This window comes from Macaca nemestrina, chromosome 9 (genome assembly GCF_043159975.1).
Source record: "Macaca nemestrina isolate mMacNem1 chromosome 9, mMacNem.hap1, whole genome shotgun sequence".
In the NCBI taxonomy this organism is placed as follows: Eukaryota; Metazoa; Chordata; class Mammalia; order Primates; family Cercopithecidae; genus Macaca; species Macaca nemestrina.
The window spans coordinates 91,840,076-91,866,863 of NC_092133.1; the positions used below are offsets into that span (position 1 = coordinate 91,840,076).

At 33.5% G+C, this 26,788-nt stretch overlaps 1 protein-coding gene across 1 annotated transcript in view; it reads right to left on the reverse strand.

Annotated features, from left to right (window-relative positions):
* LOC139355391 (ankyrin repeat domain-containing protein 30B-like) overlaps positions 1 to 26,788 on the reverse strand; it is a 136,366-nt gene that overhangs the window by 5,338 nt on the left and 104,240 nt on the right. Inside the window, exons 38-42 of the mRNA XM_071068725.1 lie at positions 25,179 to 25,281; positions 9,348 to 9,561; positions 7,851 to 8,034; positions 5,857 to 6,774; positions 4,316 to 4,462 (exon numbers count right to left, since the gene is read on the reverse strand). Coding sequence (XP_070924826.1) covers positions 4,352 to 4,462; positions 5,857 to 6,774; positions 7,851 to 8,034; positions 9,348 to 9,561; positions 25,179 to 25,281 — 1,530 coding nt within the window. The 3' untranslated portion in view covers positions 4,316 to 4,351. The remainder of the gene's footprint in view (positions 1 to 4,315; positions 4,463 to 5,856; positions 6,775 to 7,850; positions 8,035 to 9,347; positions 9,562 to 25,178; positions 25,282 to 26,788) is intronic.

Consider the following 26,788-nt stretch of genomic DNA (forward strand, 5'->3'; position numbering starts at 1 on the left):
TGCATGGCATGTTAATTATACCTCAATAAAATTGTTACCAAGAAAACCGATTTGATACTAGTGACTTGAAGTCATAGGATGGTGTACTGCTTGCTTTTATATCATTGGCCAGGGTTCAAGACACAGAATGAGCAGTATGCCCATCTTATAGAAAAAGAATACATTAAACATGTATTCTTCTAAGTCCATAAAATTAAAAAACAAATCTCTTTCACTTCTCAAAGCACTGAGAGATTTTTATTTCCCCAAAGTATTTGGGTACCTCTTTTGGTCCCAAAACGTACTTGATGTGTTAGCTTATTCATCTGAATATCCATTTCAAGTAGACCAGTTTTAAAATCTCCATGGAAATTAAGCTTTCCATTTTCACATTCCTTTAACTTCTTTTCTGTCATTCGTAAAAGCTCCTTATATCTGCAGGAATGTACAGAATGACTAAATCAAAATGTTTCAGACATATTTAACAATTTCTTTTCTTTTCTTTTCTTTTTTAAGCAAATGTGTTCTAACCTACAAAGAAACAAATCAATAAATTATCCCTCTCTCATTTGTTTCAATGTAACACAGTTTGAAAACATTCTAACAAAATTTAACTTTATGTAAGTAATATGAAGAAAATTTTACAACATATATGACAGATAAAGGATTGATATTATAACCATATATAGAGTCTTTATAAATAAACTATTAATATTTATTTTAGTATTTGGTTGGGGGAAAGTAATCATGATTTTTGAACCACGATTACTTTTGTACCAACCTAATATGTTAATATAAAATACTAACCTATTATTAAATACGAGTTTTCACTCAGAGATCAGCATCAAAGGGGAAAAGCATATTTATATGTGAATATTTGCAAAAGACACAAAAATACATTTTTGATACATTTTGACCACAGTCTATAGGAAGAAAAGAATACACACACAAAAATTATCACAAAAATTATTCAAAGTAGAAGAGAAAGAAAAGAAAACAGTCCGAGTTGAGGAGGGAAAAGGAAATGAGAGATCATGTGAAGACTTAACGACAGCTGTAGGAAGAGATCTAAAGATCTTTGCTAGCACAGTGCTAACAAAGTGAAAGGCATCCAAAACCATGCAGAGAAAGATAATGAGAGAAAAATATTAATTGGAATCAGAGAACAAATTAAAGTTCTCAGCAAATAGAAAAGCAGCCATGTTGGGGGCTTCAAAGGCACTGTGGAAAATTCTATTTTTAATCTCGGTGGCAGAAACACAATTACTCATTTTACTCTTTTTTAGGTAATACATATTTTTATTATAACATATATATAATATATGTGTATATATACACGTGTGTGTGTGTGTGTATCAAAAACAGCAGAAGTTTAGTGATATATGTACATAACTCACATACGCATGGGAGGTACCAGTAGAAAATAAGTAAATATCCATAATATATTTAAAAACTAAACAGAATCAAAGAGACTGAAATAAAAGTTAATCGAGATAATTTTTGATGATGTTTAAAAACAACAAGGGCAGATTTTCAGATATTAAAGAACAGCAGATATGCACACTACCACCAGGAAGATTACCAAATACAAACATATCTTCAGAAATAAAAATTCAAAGTAGATAATGAAGAGAGCAGTTGACATTATATGCCAAAGGCATTGTCATTATTGTTTTCAAAATCATTAAAGAATAAGAGTGTGATATTTAGGTATTCAAAAAAAGTTGCAGTTTGTGCTGTGACTCTGATAAAGCATTAAGATTGAATAATTTGTTTAATTATAAAAATGCAGATTAGGTCAAATTTATATCTCAGTTTTAATAAATATGTTGAAATTATAGTTAATATATGTTTTTAAAGTTCTAAAATATTGAAACCTTACCCAGTTATTTCTTTTCCTGATTCATTTTTTTTCTTTATTTCCCAATCCAAATTATGCTCCAGAGATTGCATTAAGTCACAGTACATTCATTTAATTTCTCTTTTCTATATTCAGTCTTTTAAAGAAGTTAAATTATTATTAAAAATCTAGAGACACTCTTCTTTCCTAAAAGTATTATTTCTCTTGAGTTCACGAGTTATATATGTGTAAACCATTTTATAACATGCAGTTTATACACTTTATTCCAATAATGACAGATTGAAACATAACCTTTTTTAAAACAACCCAAAATGATTTATACTTTCATTAGTATCATTTGCGGAATTTAAACTACCAAAATTTATTTGGTAAAAAAGTTTTTATGCATAAAATACTAAATGCTAACAATAAGTGAAAAAGTAAGTAGTTATATTTATATTTTGGTGGAAAAGATGCCCTCAGAGCATTGTCATCAACAGTTCACAATACTCCAGGTTTGCTCATTCAGATCTAAGAAAGATAATTTTTTGAAAGCTCTCATTTGGTCCCCATAACATTTCTGATTCTTACCTAACTTCAGGATAAGGTAACTACGTTCATTCTCTGTAAGCATTCTTTTATGGTTTTTTGATTTTTCTTTTTTTATTAACCATTTTTCTCTAGATAAAGTTTATGTGTTTTCTATGTTTATCATTCTCAATATTGTCAACTTATAATGGATTTATCAAGATGTAACACCACTGCAAACTGAGGAGACCCTGTACTGTGTGTTGAAAATCCCTACTCTAAAATCTGAAGCTTCAAAATCTGAAACTTTTAAAATGCAGACTTAATTTTTCTCAACAGTCAGAAAAAATTTGATTATTGACTAGAACAATTCTCCTCTATTAGAGTGATTTCTGTTTTATATTTATTGATTGAAATATATTTCAAATAAAACTTTATTATGTCAAAGTCTGAAAAAATAAATTATCAGTATAATATATTTAATTGTGTTGTAACAACTGGTAAGATAGAATATTTTCAATTTATACAATAACAGGTAGCATGTATGTCAGATATAATCCTCTGCTTAGGTAAATTTATAATAAGACATGATTATGTCTCATGAAAAAATAAAGTAATGTACAACTGAAAGTTAAATTGTTCTGCACCAACTAGAAAACACATCCTGAAGCATAAGGTCAATGAGAGTCAGAACAGTCAGAGAAAGCTTCATGAAAATGGAAAATGTGTCCACCAAGTCTGAATAAATGAGGACAGATGAACAAAAACTGAAAATGGAGGAAAAGCATGAGGAAGGCAGAGAGATGAGGAAACCGGCCCAATTAAGTAAATATAAAATCCACTGGCAGAGAAATAAAAACATAGGTCCACACAATAACTTGTAAGTGAATGCTTATAGCAGCATTATTCATAATAGCCAAAAGGAGAAGCAGCCTAAAGATCTATCAACTGATGAATCAATAGCTGCTGTAGCCATGCAATAGAGTATTATTGGACAGTAAATAAAAATGAAATACTGATATGTACTACAAAATAGATGAACCTTAAAAACACTACGCTAAGTAAGAGAAGCTGCTCATTAAACACTACAAATTGTATGATTCCATTTCTATGAAATGTTCAGAACGGGAAAATCTATAAAGACAGAAATTAGATGATGGTTGCCTAGGACTGGGGAAGGTGGAGAAACATAGGAGTGAGTGGTGGTGATGACTAAGACATACGAAGTTTCTCTTTAGGGCGACGAAAATGTTCTGAAAATGATTGTGGTGATGGTTATACAACATTGTGAATATATTAAGAGACATTGAGTTGTACAATTTAAATGTGTGAACTGTATGATACGTGAATTTTTTCCCAATAAATTTCCTTTTTAAACATCCAATGGCAGTATCAAGATAATTTCCTTTATTTTCTATTTTGAATATGCCTACTACACATGATCTAAATATGTATATGTTTATACAATATAATTAAAAAGAAAAAATAAAAGAATTGCCTAGCTATTCAAATATTGTGTATATTAACCTAAACATTTGCATTTTGGAGAGTAGTATGATGTCCTTGGCATCCATTCACAAAAGTGGAGCTAAGAAATAAGATAATTTTCTGGAATATTCCATTACACATTCTTCTCTGATTAAATATGGCTTGCCTCACCATGGCAACATAAATCACTGAAAAATACTGTTTATCTGAAGAATAGTCTCTCAACTTGTGGGATAAACAATGTATAATTTTTAATCTTCTTAAGGGTAAATATTATGAAAAAATATGTAATTATAAGAAAAACATTGCAGAATGATAACCACAGTTTTTAAAATAAGCATATTATAAATAGAATTGTAATAAAACTAATTATAATGAACATATAAAAGAAGTCTTCCCATGGAAATTAATATCATAAAACAATTTATATTATTTAACCAGCTATAGATTCACTGTTGGCATGTTACATTTAATACATACTTGACTTTTGACTTGAAATCATTTCTTCATTAAATCCTATATCTCATCTTTGAGATTAATGTGATAATTGGTGTAAGTTCTAGTGAGGTCTGACACACACTGTTTATTGAGATCAGCCAATCGTTTTTGAAGTTGTTTCACAATGACCTGACAAGACATATTTGTTATTGATTTTGTAAATTATCTTATCAAATTAACAATATTTACTTTTAAAAAAAAATCCCCAAATATATTGATTCAGCTTATTTTCTTCATTTGTACACATTGCTGCTTATTACTGAATCCACTCAAGGACAAAAGAAGGTGTTATCTTCCTGCCAAACTGGTAGTCTCTTACTAGACACCAGATTCATCCCACTAGTCATTTGTCCCCTAATGAATCGGTAATGCTTCGCAACCTACTGAAGTCTCAAAAAAAAAAAAAAAAAAAAAAAGTTGGGGCAGGACTAGTGGTGGCAAATTCTACACAGTGGAATGCTTTCTTTCTTCTGTATTAGAAGCACAAATCAACATCAAAGTTCCTCACATATTCAATCACCTGTTGAAATTTTTCCAATAGATTTCTATCTCAGAATAAAACTATTTTTATTTTAAAGCCTTTAGAGACCCTAGGTAACCTGCTCTCCACATCTCTCCTGACCTCAGCTGCTATGTTTCTCTTCTCTACTCGCTTATTTTGTACTATACATGAACCTTGCCACCCCACATGAATTGTAAAATGGGGATCCAATGCAAAGCTAATGAATCACAGATAGCTACAATGACCTTTCTCTGGGACATGATAGTCTTTGAGCTTTGAAATATAAATTATGAGCAAATTATTTGTAACAATATTCAAAATAAGTTATAAATACCAGTGGGGTGATTAAATCAAATTTGATATTGTAAAATTCACTACATTTGTCCTAAGGTATTATTTAATAAAATGCAGATGTCTTTAAAAAATTGAGAGGTTATAACAATACATAATTTGAGATTCAAATATGTTCAGATTTAAGTCAAATTGACATAAATGAAAATAAAATTATATCAACTAAAATATACAAAAAGCTACTGAAAAAAAGTATTATTACAAGATGCAGAAATGTACACTTCAAAATATACTTCAAATACACTTCAGTTCCTCTGGAAAATTTATAATTAATTGTCAAAGTAGATTGCTGAACTGAATCTTAATTTCAAAATACTAATTGCTGATATGGGCATTCCCATTTAGCTGCTTCAATGTGGTCATAAAATGTGGCGACAAAGAGACATTAAAACCTTTATTTCAACAGTAAAATCCAATGTCATTAATGTTCATCTATTAAAAATCTTAAACTTAAAATTTCATCAGTGACACAGTGTCTTTACTCAAAGTGTAAGGTCTCTCTCAGCTTTAACTTTCATTTGGTGGAGATGAGGTATGTTTCTAAGCTGACATAGTAAGTATATTTATCATCTGTTTATATTCTACTAGATTCAGCATTTAACCAACGCCAAATATGCTTTAAATTTTCTTTCAGGAAGGTTGACAAGTATTTATATTTTTTGATACTTACTTCTCTTTCTTCTTTCTCTTTTTCATATTTATATATACAGTCTTTTAAATGGTTAATGTAATTAAATATCTCCTCATTTTTCTCTTTTAGGGGATGATGTTGCATTTTCCTCTTAAGAAGCTGAATATTAATTGTTATCTTGCTTTTGTTATCAGCTTTCTTATGTGCATGAATTAATTGCTGTCGAAGCCACAGATTTTTGCTTTGTAGTTGAAATAATTTCTGCTCCAGAGACTCCTGCTGTTCATTGTGTATGTTCACATTATCTTGTTCATTTTGATACATGTGTTCAGCTTTCTTCATTTGATACTGTGGTTCATCTCGCTCTCTTTGTGCATGTTCTGAAACCAATGTATTTTCCCTCAGAGCATCTCCTGCATAATTGAGATTAATTTTTAGGCTTTTGGATTTCCTTTGAGCTTCAGCAAGTGGTTGATGGAGCACCTTATTGTTATATATTGTATTATTCACATCAACATTAATTTTGCCTTGCAGAGAAGCATCTCCTGCAATGTGGAAAGCAAGTCCTTGGCTTTTTCTTGATGTCACAATTTGATCACGGTCTTGTACAGCAGAAGCCAGTCTAGGATGGTATGATTCAATTTCTCTCTCCCGTATTTCTTTGTCTTGTTTTTCCTTCAATTTAGAAGTGAGCATTGTATTCTCAGCCATCAGAACTTTAAGCTGCCTGCTATATTGAGATGCCATTTTTGTTAATGATTCCTCTTTCAGTTTTAGAGTCATTTGAAGTTCAGCATTCTTTTCTTTTAAAATCTTAATGTCCTTAAAGTATTTATTTTCCTTTTCCTGGTGTTGGTGTTTTAGTTTGGCTATTTCCAGTTTTAGCATGGCAATTTCCTTTTTCAACATGCGATTTTCATGTAGGAGATAATTTTCATTTTCATGAGTGTGAGAAACCTAAATAAAACAAAATAAACTTTTAGCTAGCAGTCAAAATGGCATAACATAGTTCCTCTGAAACTAAAGAATAACTTGTACATTTATACAATGAAAGAGTTTTTATAAGTAGGTATCAGTTGAAGAACCATTGAATCAAAACTTCAAATGCTATAGAGCATAAATTCCCCAAAGTTCAAACATTTATTTGAAGACAATGAATTCATGAAAGTACAAAATAAATGACTAGAGAATTTTTAAGAGCCTCAGAATTGAAAAAAAAAAAAAATGTTCCCTGAATTACAACAAACTCAACAGCATAAAATTAAAGATTAATCAATTTGACTGCCTACAAAAACTGGGTTTACACTCTGATGTCTAACTTATACAAGATCCCATACTAAGAGCCTTAGTGCTGCATATATTTAGACAGATAAAATTTCCCAAAGTTCTTTCAGGTCCTTTTTCCTGAGAATATTCTCTAGATATTCTATTTTTTAAAAATATATAGTTAATTTTAAGAATTATATTTATGAATTTTTGATAAATTGAGACATTGTAACAAGCACTTTTAGTTATCACAATTCTGAAAGGAAAAGATTAAAAATATAAACAAGTTGTAGGATTTTCTCCCAGTCTTATGAGTCTACATCCAGGACCTCTCCACCAAATCTCAGTTAATTCTACTGGGTAAATATGTAAATATAAAAGAAGTCTTCAATTTCAAAAACAAAAGAAAAATGATAAAATCTAGAGAGCCCTACACAGAAAACCATGCGCTTGTTTACTATGACAATAACTTTTGCTTCCTCTTCATAATGTTTGAGTCAGTATTAAATGTTAACTATGTTGCTAGGAAAAAACTACGTACTAATAAATTATCACTAAGTATATGGTAGGGATAATCATTGTTTTCAAAAGCTCTTTGTACTGAAATAAGATACTACATGGATGTCATAATTTATAACAAATAACCGTAGCTACAAAAGTGATAATTTTAAGATAACATTTTTGTCTGATTTAGACCTGAATAATTCATACTAAATCAGAGGGAAATAAAGTTAGAAATATAAAATTTTTATCAGAGATTGATTTACCTGACTCAAATTACTTCTTACACTCTTCACTTCCATATCTTGTATTCTGAGAGCCTGTTCAAGTTCTTGTTTCACTTCTAACTCTTTCCTATGTTGCTCTTCAATTCTTCCTAATTCTTTCCTAATTTTTTCATTTAATATATTGGCGTTTCTTCTCTTCTCTTCTTCTTGGTTTAAAGTCAATCTGCCATTAAACATACTTATCTTAAAATTCATTTTGTTAGAAAATAGAATTCACTGTGAGATACATTTATTACTACATTGGTTTATTATTCCAATAAAATTCCTATATTCTTGAATTTTTTTTTCTTTCTAGTTCTCAGGTATTTATTACTCGAACCTCTTCCAAATGACATATATACTTGAAAAATAGTGAGGAAAGGACATCTTGTAGTTAGAAAGTTTCTCATACTATTAACGACTGTTTCTGTACTAGCAATGACTGTTATGGAAAAGAATACTGGAAGCTATCCAGCAAATTCATAAGTTGAAAATTACTTTTTAAAAATCTTACACAGTCAAAATTACTCCTCAATGAGGACAGATCATTTAGAGTTAACTGATTAAAGTGACTGATTAAAGTTAACTGGTTAGTTTTTATGAACAATTTACTGATTTATTAGACATAAATATTCATACTTATAAAATATGGCAAGTATCCCTAAAAATAATTTTAATATTAAAATCTCAGATTAGGTTAAATAGTCTAATATCTGTTATCCCATATATCTTTTGCTTCTTTTTTGAGTAATGCTTTAAATGTATCTTGTTGATTATTATATATTTTATCAACAAATTTTAAATCTCTTTTATCACAAGACAGAATATAATACTTAAAGAATAAAAATAATATGCATTTAACATAGAACTCTGAATTAATTTTATTTATGTAGGAGAGCAAGAGATGTTGAATAAACTAATAAATTATTCTGTATTTTCTCTACATTCCATGCACATTAAACATGTATAATTAAAAGAAATTGATTTTGGGGGAGAAAATAATGGCCATTTCACACTCTGTTTGTTGAGCTGTAAATGAATATAAATTTTCTTGAGAATAATTTAGAAGCAATGAACAAATAACTTCTTAAAAACTTCTTATAATTTAGCCAAATATTTTTATATTGAAGAATTTATTCCAAGTCAATAATTAGAAAGGTAGAAAAATATTTGCATGCAGTTATGCCTTGCAACACTTATAATACAGAAATTTAAAAATCAAAAAAATTAATTTGTTAAGTAAGTTAAGTAAGGATTTCCAAATAATGGCCTTCTATATAGCCATTAAAATTGTGATTTAAATAAATATGCATTTAATTATCAGCAGAAATATTCACATTTAAGAACTTGTATTATTTAAAAGAATTTGACACTCTACAAGACAGAGATTTTTTTCTCCAGTTAAACCTCAGAAGGTAAGTCAGCTATTACAAAAAGTATCCTACATAATTTTAGTATAAATAGTTGAAATATTCATTTAAAACTAGGATGTCATACCTCACACTGCAGAGCTCTTGTTCCCATTTAACTGTTTGATTCTCTAACTGTGAGTTTATTTCTTTTGTTTCTGATAGTTCCTTTTTTAGTACACAAAACTTATTTTTCATTCGTTCAATTTTTGCTGTAAGTTTTTCACAGTGATCTTTTTTAAGTTCCCTTGCTCTTTTACAAGAAGGAACTGCATCCAAGCTTTTTGATAGGCTAGTTGAATCTGTCTCAAGGAGGAGATAGAAATAAAATATATTAGTACTTTTGGGATATAAAGGGCTGCATATGTTAACAATCACTTATACACTGAACTACTGAGGGAAACTCACACCTGATAATTCACATGGGTTCTTTTCTATTTCCCTAAGTGTCAGTTGGTCTGAGAAATAAAGGGAAAGAGTACAAAGAGAGAAATTTTAAAGCTGGGTGTCTGGGGGAGGCATCACATGTCAGCAGGTTCCGTGATGCTCCCTGAGCCGTAAAACCAGCAAGTTCTTCTTAGCGATTTTCAAAAGGGAGTGTACAAATAGGGTGTGGGTCACAAAGATCACATGCTTCACAAGGTAATAAAATATCACAAAGCAAATGGAGGCAGAGTGAGATCACAGGACAGGCTGAAATTAAAATTGCTAATGAAGTTTCGGGTACACATTGTCATTGATAATATCTTATCAGGAGACAGCATTTGAGAGGAGACAATTGGTCTGACCAAAATTTATTAGGTGGGAATTCCCTTGTCCTAATAAGCCTGGGAGCGCTATGGGAGACCAGGACTTATTTCATCCCTTTGTCTATGACCATAAAAGACAGCCGCCCACAAAGTGGCCATTTTAGAGGCCTCCCCTCAGGGACGCATTCTCTTTCTCAGGGTTGTTCCTTGCTGAGAAAAAGAATTCAGTGATAGGTCTCCTATTTGCTTTTGAAAGAAGAGAAATATGGCTCTCTTCTGTCCGGCTCTGCAGCAGTCAGAGTTTAAGGTTATCTTCCTTGTTCCCTGAACATTGCTGTTATCCTGTTCTTTTTTCAAGGTGCCCAGATTTCATATTGTTCAAACACACATGCTCTGCAAACAATTTGTGCAGTTAATGCAATCATCACAGGGTCCTGAGGCGACATACATCCTCCTCAGCTTATGAAGATGATGGGATTAAGAGATCAAAGTAAAGACAGGCATAGGAAATCACAAGGGTATTGATTGAGGAAGTGATAAGTGTCCATGAAATCTTCACAATTTATGTTCAGAGACTGCAGTAAAGACAGGCATAAGAAATTATAAAAGTATTAATTTGGGGAACTAATAAATGTCCATGAAATCTTCACAATTTATGTTCTTCTGCCTTGGCTTCAGCTGGTCCCTCTGTTTGGGGTCCCTGACTTCCTGCAACACCAAACAAATATATATTGATTGGCTACCATGTGGAAGGCATTATACTAAGCTCTGCAGATTAAACAGAAAAAAACAAAACCAAACAAAAAAAAACCTCTGCTCTTGTTTCGCTTAAAATATACTGAAAAGCAAAGCCCCAGAAAAGTGGCAATTATAAATTCAGATAGATACTTTAAGAAAACAGATTGCTAAGAATAAGATATATACTAGGCCCGTGGAAAATTCCCCTGAGGAATGTACGGTTACACTGTGGAAAGAAGATTGGAAAGGAAGCAGCTGAGCAAAGGGGGAAGAAAAGCATTTTATCCAGTGTATGGCATGTGCTGAAGCTCTAGAGTAGTCTGCCTCCAGCCAAGAGAGAACAACGGGTATTGATTTTTCTTCTTAGCTGAAATAACTAAAAATAAAACACACGAAATGCATTAAACATTTTTTTTAGACACTGAACATTAGGCAAAGAAGACGAAAATCCCTGAAAAACAGAAAAAAAAAAGGGAAACAAACCTTATGAATGTTTCAGCTTCCTGCCTTGACAGAGATTCCAAGACATGACACAGGAAAAAAAAACTGAAGTGGAACCTACCAGACTCTCTTGGTTACAGTGATGAAGCTTAGAGTCTGGTAAAACCAAAGCAGAGAGACATTACAGAACAAAGCACTAAGGAGGAGAGAGATATAGAAGCAACAGCAAGAAACCCCTGGAAACCCCCTCCCAGTATTTAGCAAAATAATAAAGATTGCATGTGAGCCAGAAAACTACCTAAGACCAAGCTGTCATTCTCAGCAAACTCTCACAAGAACAGAAAACCAAACACCACATGTTCTCACTCATAGGTGGGACTGAACAATGAGATCACTTGGACTCAGGAAGGGGAACATCATATACTGGGGCCTATCATGGGGAGTGGGGATGGGGGATGGATTGCATTGGGAGTTATACCTGATGTAAACGATGAGTTGATGGGTGCTGACGAGTTGATGAGTGCAGCACGCCAACATGACACAAGTACACATATGTAACAAACCTGCACGTTATGCACATGTACCCTAAAACTTAAAGTATGATAATAAAAAAAAAAATTTAAAAATAAAATTAAAAAAAAGACCACGCTGGGTCGGAGCGGGGGACTTGTAAATTTAGAGAAAATCACACCTGGTGCTCACATAGTGGCAAGAAGAGTATCTATTTTTATAGATTTACCTGGAAGACTCAGACTTCACAGGAAAATGAATAGTCAGAAAGGCCTTTCCTCAGGTGTGGGGAGTTAGCTCATACTATAAAAAGCAAAAATGAAAAGGATCAAGTTGTTTATAAGTAACTCAACTCTATTTTACAATAAAAATCAATAAGATAAGTAGAGCAATAGAAGATACTTTCAAAAACTAAATTGCACTTGTATAGATACAAGTTACAATGCCAGAGATGAAAGCTACACTGAGTAGATATGAGCATAGATTGATTTGCCATCACGAAAGAAAAGATTCACAAATTTCAGACACTAGAGAACTACGAGCAAACTCCCAGCAGGTAATATATAAGTCCCCAAACAGATAGGAGGAGAAACAGAATAAAACATTTGAGGAAAAATTGGTTAAACATATTCTAAACTTAATGAAAGCTACAATCCCACAGATCCAGGCTGGAATCTGGCTGGAAGTGAAGAAATGAAAATATACAATTGTAATTTCTTATACCATCTATGATATGATATAATATTACTTGAAGGTGGGTTGTGATGAGGTAAATCCATACACTACAAATCCTAAAAAACCACTAAGACAGCAAAGCAAAGTTATACCTAATAACCAAATAAACTTATACCACAAAAAGATATGACTAAATCATAAAGAAATATAAAACTAGACCAATAACTATAAAAGTTATACCTATATATATATATATAAATATAAAACTAAATCATAAAAATTACTAAACTAGTCTGAAGGAAGCAGATAAAGAACAAAAGCAAAACAAAGAAGATCTGGGACTAATAGAAATCAAACAGCATGATGACAGACAACTTTTATCATATCAATAATTACATAATAAATTAAACTAGTCTAAAAACCACTGTTCAAAGGCAGATTGTTAGAATGGATATAAAAGTAAGATCTATCTGTATAATGCCTATAATAAATAAACTTTAAATATAAAGACAAAAATTGGTTAAAGATGAAACAAGATATACCACACTACCACTTGACAAAAGAAGGTTGAGGAAGAGTGGTTGTATTAATACCAAAGTACATTTCATAGCAAAACTATTACCAGCAATAAACAAACTCATTTTATAGTGACAAAGAGTTCACTTAATCAAGAAAACATAACAGTCCTAAATATTTCTGTACATAATAACATAAATGCTTCAAAATACATGATACAAAAATAGAACTGCAAAAGAAATGGACAAATGCCCAAGTATAGTCTAAAATTTCTAAACCCCTTACTCAAGTGGTAGAATAAGGAGGCAGAAAATCAGTAAGAATATGATAGACAACACCATTCTTTTGAAGTACTCAAAGACTATATTCTAGATCATATCTTAATAAAAGGATCAAGAAGGTTTTAAGTCATACAAAACACGTTACCTGACCCCAAAGCAATCAAATTAAAAATCAATAATAAAAATGTACCTGGAACAACTCAACCATTGCAAATTAAGTAACATACATCCAAATAACCCTGGGTCGGTTCAAAAAATAATAAAAAGGAAAATTAGAAAGTATTTTGAACTAACTTCAAATGAAAACGCAACACATTAGATATTGCAAAATGCATCTACAACAGCACTTAAATAAAAATTTTCGGTACGAATGTCTATATTAGAAGACTCTCAAATAAATAATTTTGACTTTTACCTTAAGAAACTAAAAAAAGAAGAAGAAGAAGAAAGTAAACTCAGTGGAAGCAGAGGACAGGAAATGATAAATATCTGTATTGGTTTGAATGTTTTTCTCCTTGCAATTTTCATATGCTAAAATCAAATCATAGAGATAGGAGTTTTTGGATGTAGTTAGGTCACGAGGGCCAACCCTTCATAAATGGATTTAAGCTCTGATAGAAATAACCCCAGCAAGCCTCTTTAGCCTTTCTGCCATGTGAGGACACAGGGGAAAAGAATGTATCGATGAATCATGAAGTGGTACCTCTTCAGGCATCAAATCTGATGAGACTTTGATCTTGAAGTGTGCAGCTTCCAAAATTGTGAGAATTCAATTTATGTTGCTGATAAGCTCCCAACTATAGATTTTTAAAATAATAGGCAAAGAGAACTAAAACATCAGAGATGGAACTAATAAAACACAAAAATGATAGAAAACTTGAACAATACCAAACACTTTGAGAGGATCAATAAAAGCAAAAGTCTACCTAGCCAAACTAGCTCTTGAAAAGAAAAAGCTACAAATTACCAACTTTGAAAATGAGTTAATGTGACATTATTTCAGATTCTACAGATACTTCAAAATACAAGGTAATAATATAAAATTTATGTGAATAAACATGACAACTTAGAAAAGACTGACAAATTCATTGAAATGTGAAAATTACCATCTGATATTTGACAAAACTGAAAAAAAGCAATGGGGAAAGAATTCCCTATTTAATAAATGGTGTTGAGAAAGCTGGTTGGTCATATGCAGAAAACTGAAACTCGACCCCTTCCTTACACCTTATACAAAAATTAACTCAAGACACATTAAAGACTAAAACATAAGATCTAAAACCATAAAAAGCCTAGAAGACAACCTAGGCAATACCATTCAGGACATAGGCATGGGCAAAGACTTCATGACTAAAACACTAAAAGCAATGGCAACAAAAGCCAACATTGACAAATGGGACTAAATTAACCTAAAGAGCTTCGGCACAGCAAAAGAAACTAGCATCAAAATGAACAAGCAACCTACAGAATGGGAGAAAATTTTTGCAATCTATCCATCTGACACAGGGCTAATATCCAGAATCTACAAGAACTTGAACAAATTTATGAGAAAAAAAGAAACAACCCCATCAAAAAGTGTGCAAAGGATATGAACAGATACTTCTCAAAAGAAGACATTCGTGCAGCCAAGAGACACATGAAAAAATGCTCATTATCACTGGTCATCATAAAAATGCAAATCAAAGCCACAATGAGATGCCATCTCACGCCAGTTGAATGGTGATCATTAAAAAGTCAGGAAACAACAGATGCTGGAGAGGATATGGAGAAATAGGAACACTTTTACACTGCTGGTGGGAGTGAAAATTAGTTCAACCATTGTGGAAGACAGTGTGGCGATTCCTCAAGGATCTAGGACTAGAAATACCATTTGACCCAGCAATCCCATTACTGGTTATATATCCAAAGGATTATAAATCATTCTACTATAAAGACAAATGCACACGTATGTTTATTGGGGCACTATTCACAATAGCAAAGACTTGGAACCAACCCAAATGTCCATCAATGATAGACTGGATAAAGAAAATATGGCACATATAGACCACAAAACACTATGCAGCCATAAAACAGAATATGAATTCATGTCCTTTGCAGGGACATGTATGAAGCTAGAAACCATCATTCTCAGCAAACTAACACAAGAACAGAAAACCAAACACCACTTATTCTCACTCATAAGTGGAAGTTGAACAATGAGAACATATGGACACAGAGAGGGGAACATCACACACCAGGGCCTGTTGGGGGGTGAGGGGCTAGGGGAGGGGTAGCATTTGGAGAAATACCTAATGTAGATAATGGTTTGATGAGTACAGCAAACTACCATGGAATGTGTATACATATGTAACAAACCTGCACTTTCTGCACAGGTAACCTAGAACTTAAAGTGTAATATAAGAAAATCTTTTTAACTAGGAATGACAGGATACTGATTCTGGCAAAGGTTCAGAGGAAATATTTATGGAAAAGATCAAACTCTCTTTTGCCAAAATATAAATGATGTCAACAACAGGAAAATAAAATCTAGGCAGTAGTCAAAAAAATACAATATCTGAAGAAAAAATAGATAGCCTGCATTGCCTGAAATATATAAAAGATTAAGCTATAGTTAAAAATCTTCCTAGAGTGAAAAGTCCAGGCCAAGATTCCTACACTGGTGAGTTCTACCAAATATTTTAGAAAAAAAAAAGAGATATAATTTTAAACAAACTCTACCCCTAAAATTAAAAATTATGATAGAGTTTGGATGTGTGTCCCCACCAAAACCTCCCATTGAAATGTAATCCCCAATGTTGGAAGTAAAGCTTCGTGAGAGGTGAATGCATCATGAGGAAAGATTTCTCACAATTTAGTACCATGCCTTTGGTGCTGTACTCATAATAGTGATTCTCATGAAAATTGGTCATTTAAATGTGCATGGCACCTCCCACCTCTCTCTCTTGCTCCTGCTCCAGCCATATGATGTGCAAGTTCTTCTTCAGGTTCCACCATAATTGTAAGCTTCCACAGGCCTCCCCAGAAGCAGAGCCCCATGTTATGCTTCCTGTACAACCTGTAGAACTGTGAGCCAATGAAACCTATTTCCTCATAAATTACCCAATCTCCTGTATTTATCTATAGCAATGCACAAATAGCTTAATACAGAGTACATTTCAATTCAGTGTATAATGCTAGCATTACTCTAAATCAAAACCAGATGATATTGTTACAAACAAGAGAACTGCCTTATGAACATCCATGCAAAAATTCAACCAATTTGTGAAGTAACAATGATAACCTTAGAAAGATGAGTGTATAAACTGTGCTATAGTCATACAATGGAATATTACTAAGGACTAAAAAGAGATGAACTATCAAGTATGAAAAGACTTAAATGCATATTTCCACAAATGACATTATCCAGAAACCAAAATTATGGATAGAGTAAAAAGATTAGTGGTTGCCAAAGGGTTGAGAAGCAAAGTTGTGTGTTGATACCCTGTGTTTTTTCAGCTTTCCGAACTTTTGGCTCATCTTTCTAATCTGAAAACAGAGCCACTTCTTCTATTTAAGTTTACTTTCACTTGCTTGAGACATGTTGTCACCCTGGAGGGTGTGACTTTAACATATACTGAGGAATGCAATTTGTTTCTGAGTGCTGCCAGGGGAGTCAGCCTCTGTATGATTCTTTTGGTTATATGTAAACTTAGTATGGTGGTTTTCCCAAATGCTAGTTCTCATGGCAGCATACTGGGCATGTGAGAAAGCCCTTGATTTGCTGCAGAAATGAGAAAGTGGAGGTCTCAAGAAGCCTATATCATTTTCCTATCCGCACTTGAGTCAGCAAATTTTGTAATGGGGTGTGCAGTGCAACCTCCCAGCCAACAAATGGTGACGGCAGGTTAGAATATACTGTGGCAGAAGCGCGTAAGAATATGCTTTGTCATTGTCTTACTGGTAAGAACTCTTTGTTCCCTCAGGTTATCGACAGGTCTGTGTAATGCCCAGTGCCCTGAATTCTGTACTCAGCTCCAGAAAGAAAGATGAAGCTGAACAAAAGTACACTGACAAGCTGGACTGGACTGACAAAACTAGCCTGAAGTTTGGATACCCTAATGAGGAGGACAAGCACCAGTCAAGACAAGGGTCTCAGGAAAAGCTCTTAGTGAATTGCAAAGAGGCTCCCAGAGGAAAGAGAAAACGCAGCATCAGTTCTATGTCCTGAGTGGTCATGAATGGCTCTGCTTCCTTATCAAAACCCTGACGTAAGACTTATAAAAAGCTTGTATGATTTTTTTTCTTCAAAAAAGCAGTCTCCTGTATTCCTCTCCCCGCAAAAAACACACTATGTCTGATAGTTGCCATTTACCCAGGTAAGTTTAGTTAAATATCAACCCTCATTTTCTTTCAGGAATTAATATTTTACTGTTACTTTCTTTGATTGACTCAGCAAGCTTTATGACTAGTTCATTTTCCAGGATAAATTATTCATCAATAAGATTCTTCAAAGATATGTATACTTTTATATCAATGAAATTTATGTCTAGTCATTTAAAGTTTAAAGATTAATGAAACTATTGTGTCAATGAATGATACAGACATGGACTTTAAAACATTTTATTGAATATATTTTTTTAAAAAATTATAATGATATAGTCTCTTTCTAATGCGCCAATGTATTAAGAAAGTACTTGGGAAATTTTGGATAAATATATCAGAAATTTATATAAAAATAATAGTCATAAGTGACCTAATTTTTCACAAGTTTAAAAAAAGTCTAGGTTCAAACTATATCAAAAATGTGCAGTCCCAGGTGACAAGAAGTAAATTTGTAACTATTTTCTTTATAAACAAAAACATTGAGTTTAAAATTTTTATGTGAAAAAGAAAAAAAAGCAAAAAACACACAAGGAAAATTTTACAAACCATTTCATCATCTAGAGCTCATTTATCACATGGCATCTATGAATCTCACACATGGCTAACATATACTAGTTATAAATTATGAGAGCTTCTGAACTACAAGATACACTTCAGAATCACTTATATCATTAAATTATAAACATTCATCATACTCTTTAATTTATCTTATAATTGAGAAGGTACACAGTTACAATAAGAGTTTAGCTGAATGTAAAACTGATGTCTCATTAACGAAAGTGTAATGAATTCATGAGCATGGATGTATATTAGGGAATAATAGTAAATAAAAATATTCATTTTTTTCCATACACATGTGGTGTAATTTTATGCCTACATTTTTGCAACCTGTCATTTATCCATCTGAATGTTTTTTCATCCCTTCATATAAGACGGCATATAAAACTCATAAAGAAAATAATGTATAAAAAACTTTCAGTATTGAAATATTTATTCAAAAACTTGATTGCTAAATATTAATTAGTTATAACCATTTTCATTTTGAAATCAGAATAATATTTATTTAAAAATCAGTTTTAGTATTCAAGTAATAAATTTAGTTTTTGTTTCTAAAATTAGACTGATTTACCATGTTAGTCTCTAACAAATTTTTATTTTTTTATTTTTATTTTTTTTGAGATGGAGTCTCACTCTGTCACCCAGAGTGGAATGCAGTGGAGTGACCTCGGTTCACTGCAACCTCCGCCCCCTGGGTTCAAGCGATTCTCCTGCCTTAGCCTCTTGAGTAGCTGGGATTACAGGCGTGTGCTACCACACCCAGCTAATTTTTTTTTTTTTTGTATTTTTAGTAGAGACGGGGTTTCACCATGTTGGCCAGGCTGGTCTCGAACTGCTGACCCCAAGTGATCGGCCCACCTCAGCTTCCCAAAGTGCTGGGATTACAGGCATGAGCCACCGGGCCCAGTCATCTAACAGATTATTATGGAGCAGCAATTTTACTAAAAAAGTCAATGGATTCATATTCAAATTTATCTCACTTAAATAAATAATATCAACAAAACATGTCTCTATGAATCCTGAAAGTAATAGAAAAGAGTAATGAGTCACTGTGGTAGACGCCAAATCTAGTAATCCCTGCTTCTTCCAATACTGTCCAGAGCACACATAATCTAACCTTCTGGAGTGCAGACATTCCAAATGCATCTGAAATGAGTTCACTCAAGTTTCCTTCTCAGAAACTTCAAAATTACCTACTTAGCTTCTCCTCCCCTCCCCCTTCATGCCTCACAATTGCTATTCTTTAGCAAAAATAATCTCCAGATCTGTAGTTTTGATTCTTTCCCTTCAACACTTTTAAAAATAAATTTTCCTACCACTTTCTTTCTCTTGTTCGGAAGTAATATTGGGCATCTATAAATTCTGTTGTTGTTTTTTAACCTCTTTCTTCGCTTCTGACTAAAAACATACTGAGAAACAAAATCAAAATAATGCTTGCCCTTGACTCTGTTATGTCTTGACATTCTATCCAATTGCTCTTCTTCCAAATTACTTCAATGAAAACTCTATACCTTTGCTACTCAGTGCATGGTCCAAGAACCACCAGCATCAGCATCACCTGAGAATTTATTAAAATTGCACAACCTCAAGTCTATTGAATCAGAATGTGCATTGTTAACAAGATCTGTAGCTCATTTATTAAAGTATGAAAACTTCTGGACCGTACTGAAAAAATATAAACATGTGTGGCTGCCCATATATGCTTATATTCACCAATAATAGATGAAACATAGCTTCGCACAGTCAGGTAATTCCATCCCTAATGTCTTCCACAAGCGAGTAAGTAAAGATGGAAATTTTTTTTTTTTATTATTATACTTTAAGTTCTAGGGTACATGTGCACAACATGCAGATGTGTTACATATGTATACATGTGCCATGTTGGTGTGGTGCACCCATTAACTCATCATTTACATTATGTATTTTTATTAATGCTATCCCTCTCCGCTCCCTCCACCCCATGACAGGCCCTGTAGTGTGATGTTCCCCACCCTGTATCCAAGTGTTCTCATATTTCAATTCCCACTTATGGGTGAGAATATGCAGTGTTTGGTTTTCTGTCCTTGGGATAGTTTGCTCATAATGATGGTTTCCAGCTTCATCCATGTCCCTACAAAGGACATGAACTCATCCTTTTTATATGGTTGCATAGTATTCTATGATGTATATGTGCCACATTTTCTTAATTCAGTCTATCATTGATGGACATTTGGGTTGGTTCCAAGTCTTTGCTATTGTGAATAGTGCCCCAATAAACATACATGTGCATGTGTCTTTATAGTAGTAAGATTTATAATCCTTTGGATATATAACCAGTAATGGGATTGCTGGGTCAAATGGTATTTCTAGTCCTAGATCCTTGAGAAATCACCACACTGTTTTCCACAATGGTTGAACTAATTGACACTCCCACCAACAGTGTAAAAGTGTTCCTGTTTCTCCATATCCTCTCCAGCACCTGTTGTTTCCTGACTTTTTAATGATTACCATTCTAACTGGTGTGAGAAGGTATCTCACTGTGATTTTGATTTGCATTTCTCTGATGGCCAGTGATGATGAGCATTTTTCATGTGTCTGTTGGCTGCATAAATGTCTTCTTTTGAGAACTGTCTGTTCACATCTTTTGTCCACTTTTTGATGGGGTTGTTTGATTTTTTCTTGTAAACTTATTAAAGTTATTTGTAGATTCCAGATAGTAGCCCTTTGTCAGATGGGTAGATTGCAAAAATTTTCTCCCATTCTGTATGTTTCCTGTTCACTCTGATGGAAGCTTCTTTTGCTGTGCAGAAGCTCTTTAATTAGATCACATTTGTCCATTTTGGCTTTTGTTGCCATTGCTTTTGGTGTTTTAGTCATGAAGTCTTTGCCCATGCCTCTGTCCTGAATGGTATTGCCTAGGTTTTCTTCTGGGGTTTTTATAGTTTTAGGTCTAACATTTAAGTCTTTAATCCATCTGAAAATAATTTTTGTATAAGGTGTAAGGAAGGGATGCCGTTTCAGCTTTCTACATATAGCTAGCCAGTTTTCCCAGAACAATTTATTAAACAGGGAATCCTTCCCCATTTCTTGTTTTTGTCTGGTTCATCAAAAATCAGATGGTTGTAGATTTGTGGTGTTATTTCTGAGAGCTCTGTTCCTTTCCCTTGGTCTATATCTCTGTTTTGGTACCAAGACCATGCTGTTTTGGTTACTATAGCCTTGTAGTATAGTTTGAAGTCAGGTAGCGTGATGCCTCCAGCTTTGTTCTTTTGGCTTAGGATTGTCTTGGCAATGAGGGCTCTTTTTTGGTTCCATATGAACTTTAAAGTACTTTTTTCCAATTCTGTGAAGAAAGTCATTGGTAGCTTGATGGGGATGGCATAGAATCTAAAATTTTCCTTGGGCAGTATGGTCATTTTCATGATATTGATTCTTCCTATCCATGAGCATGGAATGTTGTTCCATTTGTTTGTGTCCCCTTTTTTCTGTTGAGCAGTGGTTTGTAGTTCTCCTTGAAGAGGTCCTTCACATCCCTTGTAAGTTGGATTCCTAGGCATTTTATTCTCTTTGAAGCAATTGTGAATGGGAGTTCACTCATGATTTGGCTCTCTGTTTGTCTGTTATCGGTGTATAGGAATTCTTGTGATTTTTGCACATTAATTGTATGTCCTGAGACTTTGCTGAAGTTGCTTATATCAGCTTAAGGAGATTTGGGGCTGAGATGATAGAGTTTTCTAAATACACAATCATGTCATCTGCAAACAGGGACAATCTGACTTCCTCTTTTTCTAATTGAATACCCTTAGTTTCTTTCTCCCGTCTGATTGCCCTGGCCAGAACTTCTAACACTATGTTGAATAGGAGTGGTGAGAGAGGGCATCCCTGTCTTGTGCCAGTTTTCAAAGGGAAAGCTTCAAGTTTTTGCCCATTCAATATGATATTGGCTATGAGTTTGTCATAAATAGCTCTTACTATTTTGAGATACGTCCCATCAGGACTTAGTTTATTTATTGAGAGATTTTAGCATGAAGTGCTGTTGAATTTTGTCAAAGGCCTTTTCTGCATCTATTGATATAATCATGTGGTTTTTGTCTTTGGTTCTGTTTATGTGATGCATTATGTTTATGCATTATGTTTATTGAAACAGCCTTGCATCTCAGGGATGAAGCCAACTTGATCATGGTGGATAAGCTTTTTGATATGCTGCTGGATTCAGTTTGCCAGTATTTGATTGAGGATTTTTGCATTGATGTTCATCAGGGATATTGGTCTAAAATTCTCTTTTTTGTTGTCTCTCTGCCAGACTTTGGTATCAGCATGATACTGGCTTCATAAAATGAGTAAGGGAGGATTCTCTCTTTTTCTATGATTGGAAGAGTTTCAGAAGGAATGGTTCCAGCTCTTCTTTGTACCTCTGGTAGAATTCGGCTGTGAATCCATCTGGTCCTGGACTTTTTTTTGGTTGGTAGGCTATTAATTATTGCCTCAATTTCAGAGCCTGTTATTGGTCTATTCAGGGATTTAACTTCTTCCTGGTTTAGTCTAGGGAGGGTGTGTGTGTCCAGGAATTTATCCATTTCTTCTAGATTTTCTAGTTTATTTGTGTAGAGGTGTTTATAGTGTTGTGTGATAGTAGTTTGTATTTCTGTGGGATCGGTGGTGATATCTCCTTTATCATTTTTTATTGTGTCTATTTGATTCTTCTCTCTTTTCTTCTTTATTAGTCTTGCTAGCCATCTATTTTGTTGATCTTTTCAAAAAACTAGCTCCTGGATTCATTGATTTTTGAAGGGTTTTTTTGTATCTCTATCTCCTTCAGTTCTACTCTGTTCTTAGTTATTTCTTACCTTCTGCTACCTTTTGAATTTGTTTGCTCTTGCTTCTCTAGTTCATTAAATTGTGATGTTAGGGTGTCAATTTTAGGTCTTTCCTGCTTTCTCTTATGGGCATTTAGTGCTATAAATTTCCCTCTACACATTGCTTAAATGTGGCCCAGAGATTCTGATATGTTGTGTCTTTGTTCTCATTGGTTTCAAACAACATCTTTATTTCTGCCTACATTTTGTTATGTACCCAGTAGTCACTCAGGGGCAGGTTGTTCAGTTTCCACGTAGTTGTGTGATTTTGAGTGAGTTTCTTAATCCTGAGTTCTAATTTGATTGCACTGTGATCTGAGAGACAGTTTGTTGTGATTTCTGTTCTTGTATATTTGCTGAGGAGTGCTTTACTTCCAACTATATGGTCAATTTTGGAATAAGTGTGATGTGGTACTGAGAAGAATGTATATTCTGCTGATTTGGGGTAGAGAGTTCTGCAGATGTCTATTGGGTCTGCTTGGTGCAGAGCCGAGTTCAAGTCCTGGATATCCTTTTTAACCTTCTGTCTCGTTGATCTGTCTAATATTGACACCGGGGTGTTAAAGTCTCCCATCATTATTTTGTGGGAGTCTAAGTCTCTTTGTAGGTCTCTATTGACTTGCCTTATGAATCTGGGTGCTCCTGTATTGGGTGCATATATATTTAGGACAGTTAGGTCTTCTTGTTGAATTGATCCCTTTACCATTATGTAATGGCCTTCTTTGTCTCTTTTGATCTTTGTTGGTTTAAAGTCTGTTGTGTCAGAGACTAGGATTGCAATCCCTGCTTTCTTTTTGTTTTCCATTTGCTTGGTAGATCTTTCTGCATCCCTTTATTTTGAGCCTATGTGTATCTCTGCACATGAGATGTGTCTCCTGAATACATCACACTGATGGGTCTTGACTCTTTATCAATTTGCCAGTCTGTGTCTTTTAATTGGAGCATTTAAGGTTAATATTGTTATGTGTGAATTTGATCCTGTCATTATGATGTTAGCTGGTTATTTTGCTTGTTAGTTGATGCAGTTTCTTCCTAGCATCGAGGGTCTTTGTAATTTGGCATGTTTTTGCAGTGGCTGGTACCTGTTTTTCATTTCCATGTTTAGTGTGTCCTTCAGGAGCTCTTGTAAGGCAGGACTGGTGGTGACAAAACCTCTCAGCATTTGTTTGTTTGTAAAGGATTTTATTTCTCCTTCACTTATGAAGCTTAGTTTAGCTGGATATGAAATTTCGGGTTGAAAATTCTTTTCTTTAAGAATGTTGAATATTGGCCCCCACTCTCTTCTGGCTTGTAGAGTTTCTTCTGAGAGCTCTGCTGTTAGTCTAATGGGCTTCCCTTTGTGGGTAACCCGACCTTTCTGTCTAGCTACCTTTAACATTTTTTCCTTCTTTGCAATCTTGGTGGATCTGACAATTATGTGTCTTGGGGTTGCTCTTCTCGAGGAGTATCTTTGTGGTGTTCTCTGTATTTCCTGAATTTGAATGTTGGCCTGTCTTTCTAGGTTGGGGAAGTTCTCCTCGATAATATCCTGCAGAGTGTTTTCCAACTTGGTTCCATTCTCCCTGTCAATTTCAGGTACACCAATCAAACGTTGATTTGGTCTTTTCACATAGTCCCATATTTCTTGAGGCTTTGTTTGTTTCTTTTTACTCTTTTTTCTTTAAACTTCTCTTCTCACTTCATTTCATTCATTTGATCTTCAATCACGGATACCCTTTCTTCCACTTGATCGAATCAGCTACTGAAGCTTGTGCATGTATCACGTACTTCTTGTGCCATGGTTTTTAGCTTGGGTGGAACATTTTTGCTGTAATTCTTTTACTAGTTTTTGTACTGAAAGCTTACTATATATTCTTCCCACCTTTCTAACCATACTCTTCCTCTATCTAAAGAGTTATTTTATCTTATGAACCTCCATTGTATACACCTGCTTCTTTTTCCCTCATTTCCTCCCTGTACTTTCTGTCTTCCTCATTCTTTATTCCCTCTTTTACATCTTTCCTCTTATTTCCTGAGATATCTCAGGTTTTAGAATATCTGGAATGTAAAGTAATAATTCAGTTCCTTTTTCGGCACTCACTATATACTCTGTTGCTGACACCTGACAAGATATGTAACTTATTACCATTTTAATTCGCTTTTTTTATACTACGCATTTAGTGCGTAATGTTCTGAGGCTATTACAGTATAACAGTCCTCAAATTTTTAGATAAACATACTGTCAAATGACTTCTAAATAAAAAGTGATTCTTACCCTTTAGTTTTCCATTTATATTCTTGACTTCTTCTTGATATGTAGCCTCAGGTAAACACGTGTAATTCTGTGCAGCACTTTCCGAAACACTCTGTTTGAAGTTCTATCAATAATGAATTGCAATTTTAAAATAATAACAATAATAATGAGTGACATCAAGATTTCCTAACATATTTCAAAACATACTCAGTTTCCTACTTTAAAGGCAATTTGGTTTAAGAATAGAAACCTATTGAAAACCAAAACATTTATATAAAGGACTTCACATATGCTCTCCAAATCAAGCTTATTTTCATTTTCATTTAGCTATTGAAACAGTTACTAAGCATGAAAACCCAAAAATAAAAACATATCCACAGAAAAAGTATTTACTCGTGTGCATATTTCAACAAGAAATTACATTCAAAATATCTAACTCTACTTTGTAGTCCTCAAGAAAAAAGAGAGGGCATTTAAAACAAAAGACAATCACCTGCTTCTTGCTATATAACATTGACAACATTAAACATTTAAAATATTCATAATTATAAATTTTTAGGGTTAAAATAAGACACTTTAAGGAAAGAAAACCTTCAGAGTATGAGATAGAATATTGTAAAAGCTTCTTTATTTAGGTAGACAAGAATTTGAAATAATCAAAAATTTTTGAGAAAATTTTTGATAACAGAAGAAATGCATGAATAAATTTAAAAGAAGAAAAACATTCTATTAAGTTTAAATGAAAAGAAACCAATATCATATAAAATATGCAACTCAATCTCAATTAAAACATAATTTCAGAAAACTATAGCAAGTCCTTCATAAAAATATAAGAACATTTATTCATAAAGCATTTATTATGTGCCAGGAACACATTTGCAAACTTTTTTACACCTTACAATAATGAAAATGATGATGATAATGTTTACCCCACTTTCCGCTTCCTAGTCTTTCCAGAATGGTAAGAGAAAAATTGTAAAGAAATGTGATCTGCTTTTTTTCTGCTCCAAATGTCTTTCACCTAGACATTCTTTTTGTTTGTTTGTTTGTTTGTTTGTTTGTTTGTTTGTTTTTTGGAGATTTCTCCTTTTTTTTTTTTCTTTTTTTTTATTATACTTTAAGTTCTAGGGTACATGTGCACAATGTGCAGGTTTGTTACATATGTATACTTGTGCCATGTTGGTGTGCTGTACCCATCAACTCGTCAGCACCCATCAACTCGTCATTTACATCAGGTACAACTCCCAATGCCATCCCTCCCCCCATTCCCTACCCCCTACCCATAATAGGCCCCAGTGTGTGATGTTCCCCTTCCAGAGTCCAAGTAATCTGATTGTTCAATTCCCACCTATGAGTGAGAACATGAGGTGTTTGGTTTTCTGTTCTTGCAATTGTTTGCTGAGAATGATGGTTTCCAGCTGCATCCATGTCCCTACAAAGGACATGAACTCATCCTTTTATATGGCTGCATAGTATTCCATGGTGTATATGTGCCACATTTTCTTAATCCAGTCTGTCACTGATGGACATTTGGGTTGATTCCAAGTCTTTGCTATTGTGAATAGTGCCGCAATAAACATACGTGTTCATGTGTCTTTATAGCAGCATGATTTATAATCCTTTGGGTATAT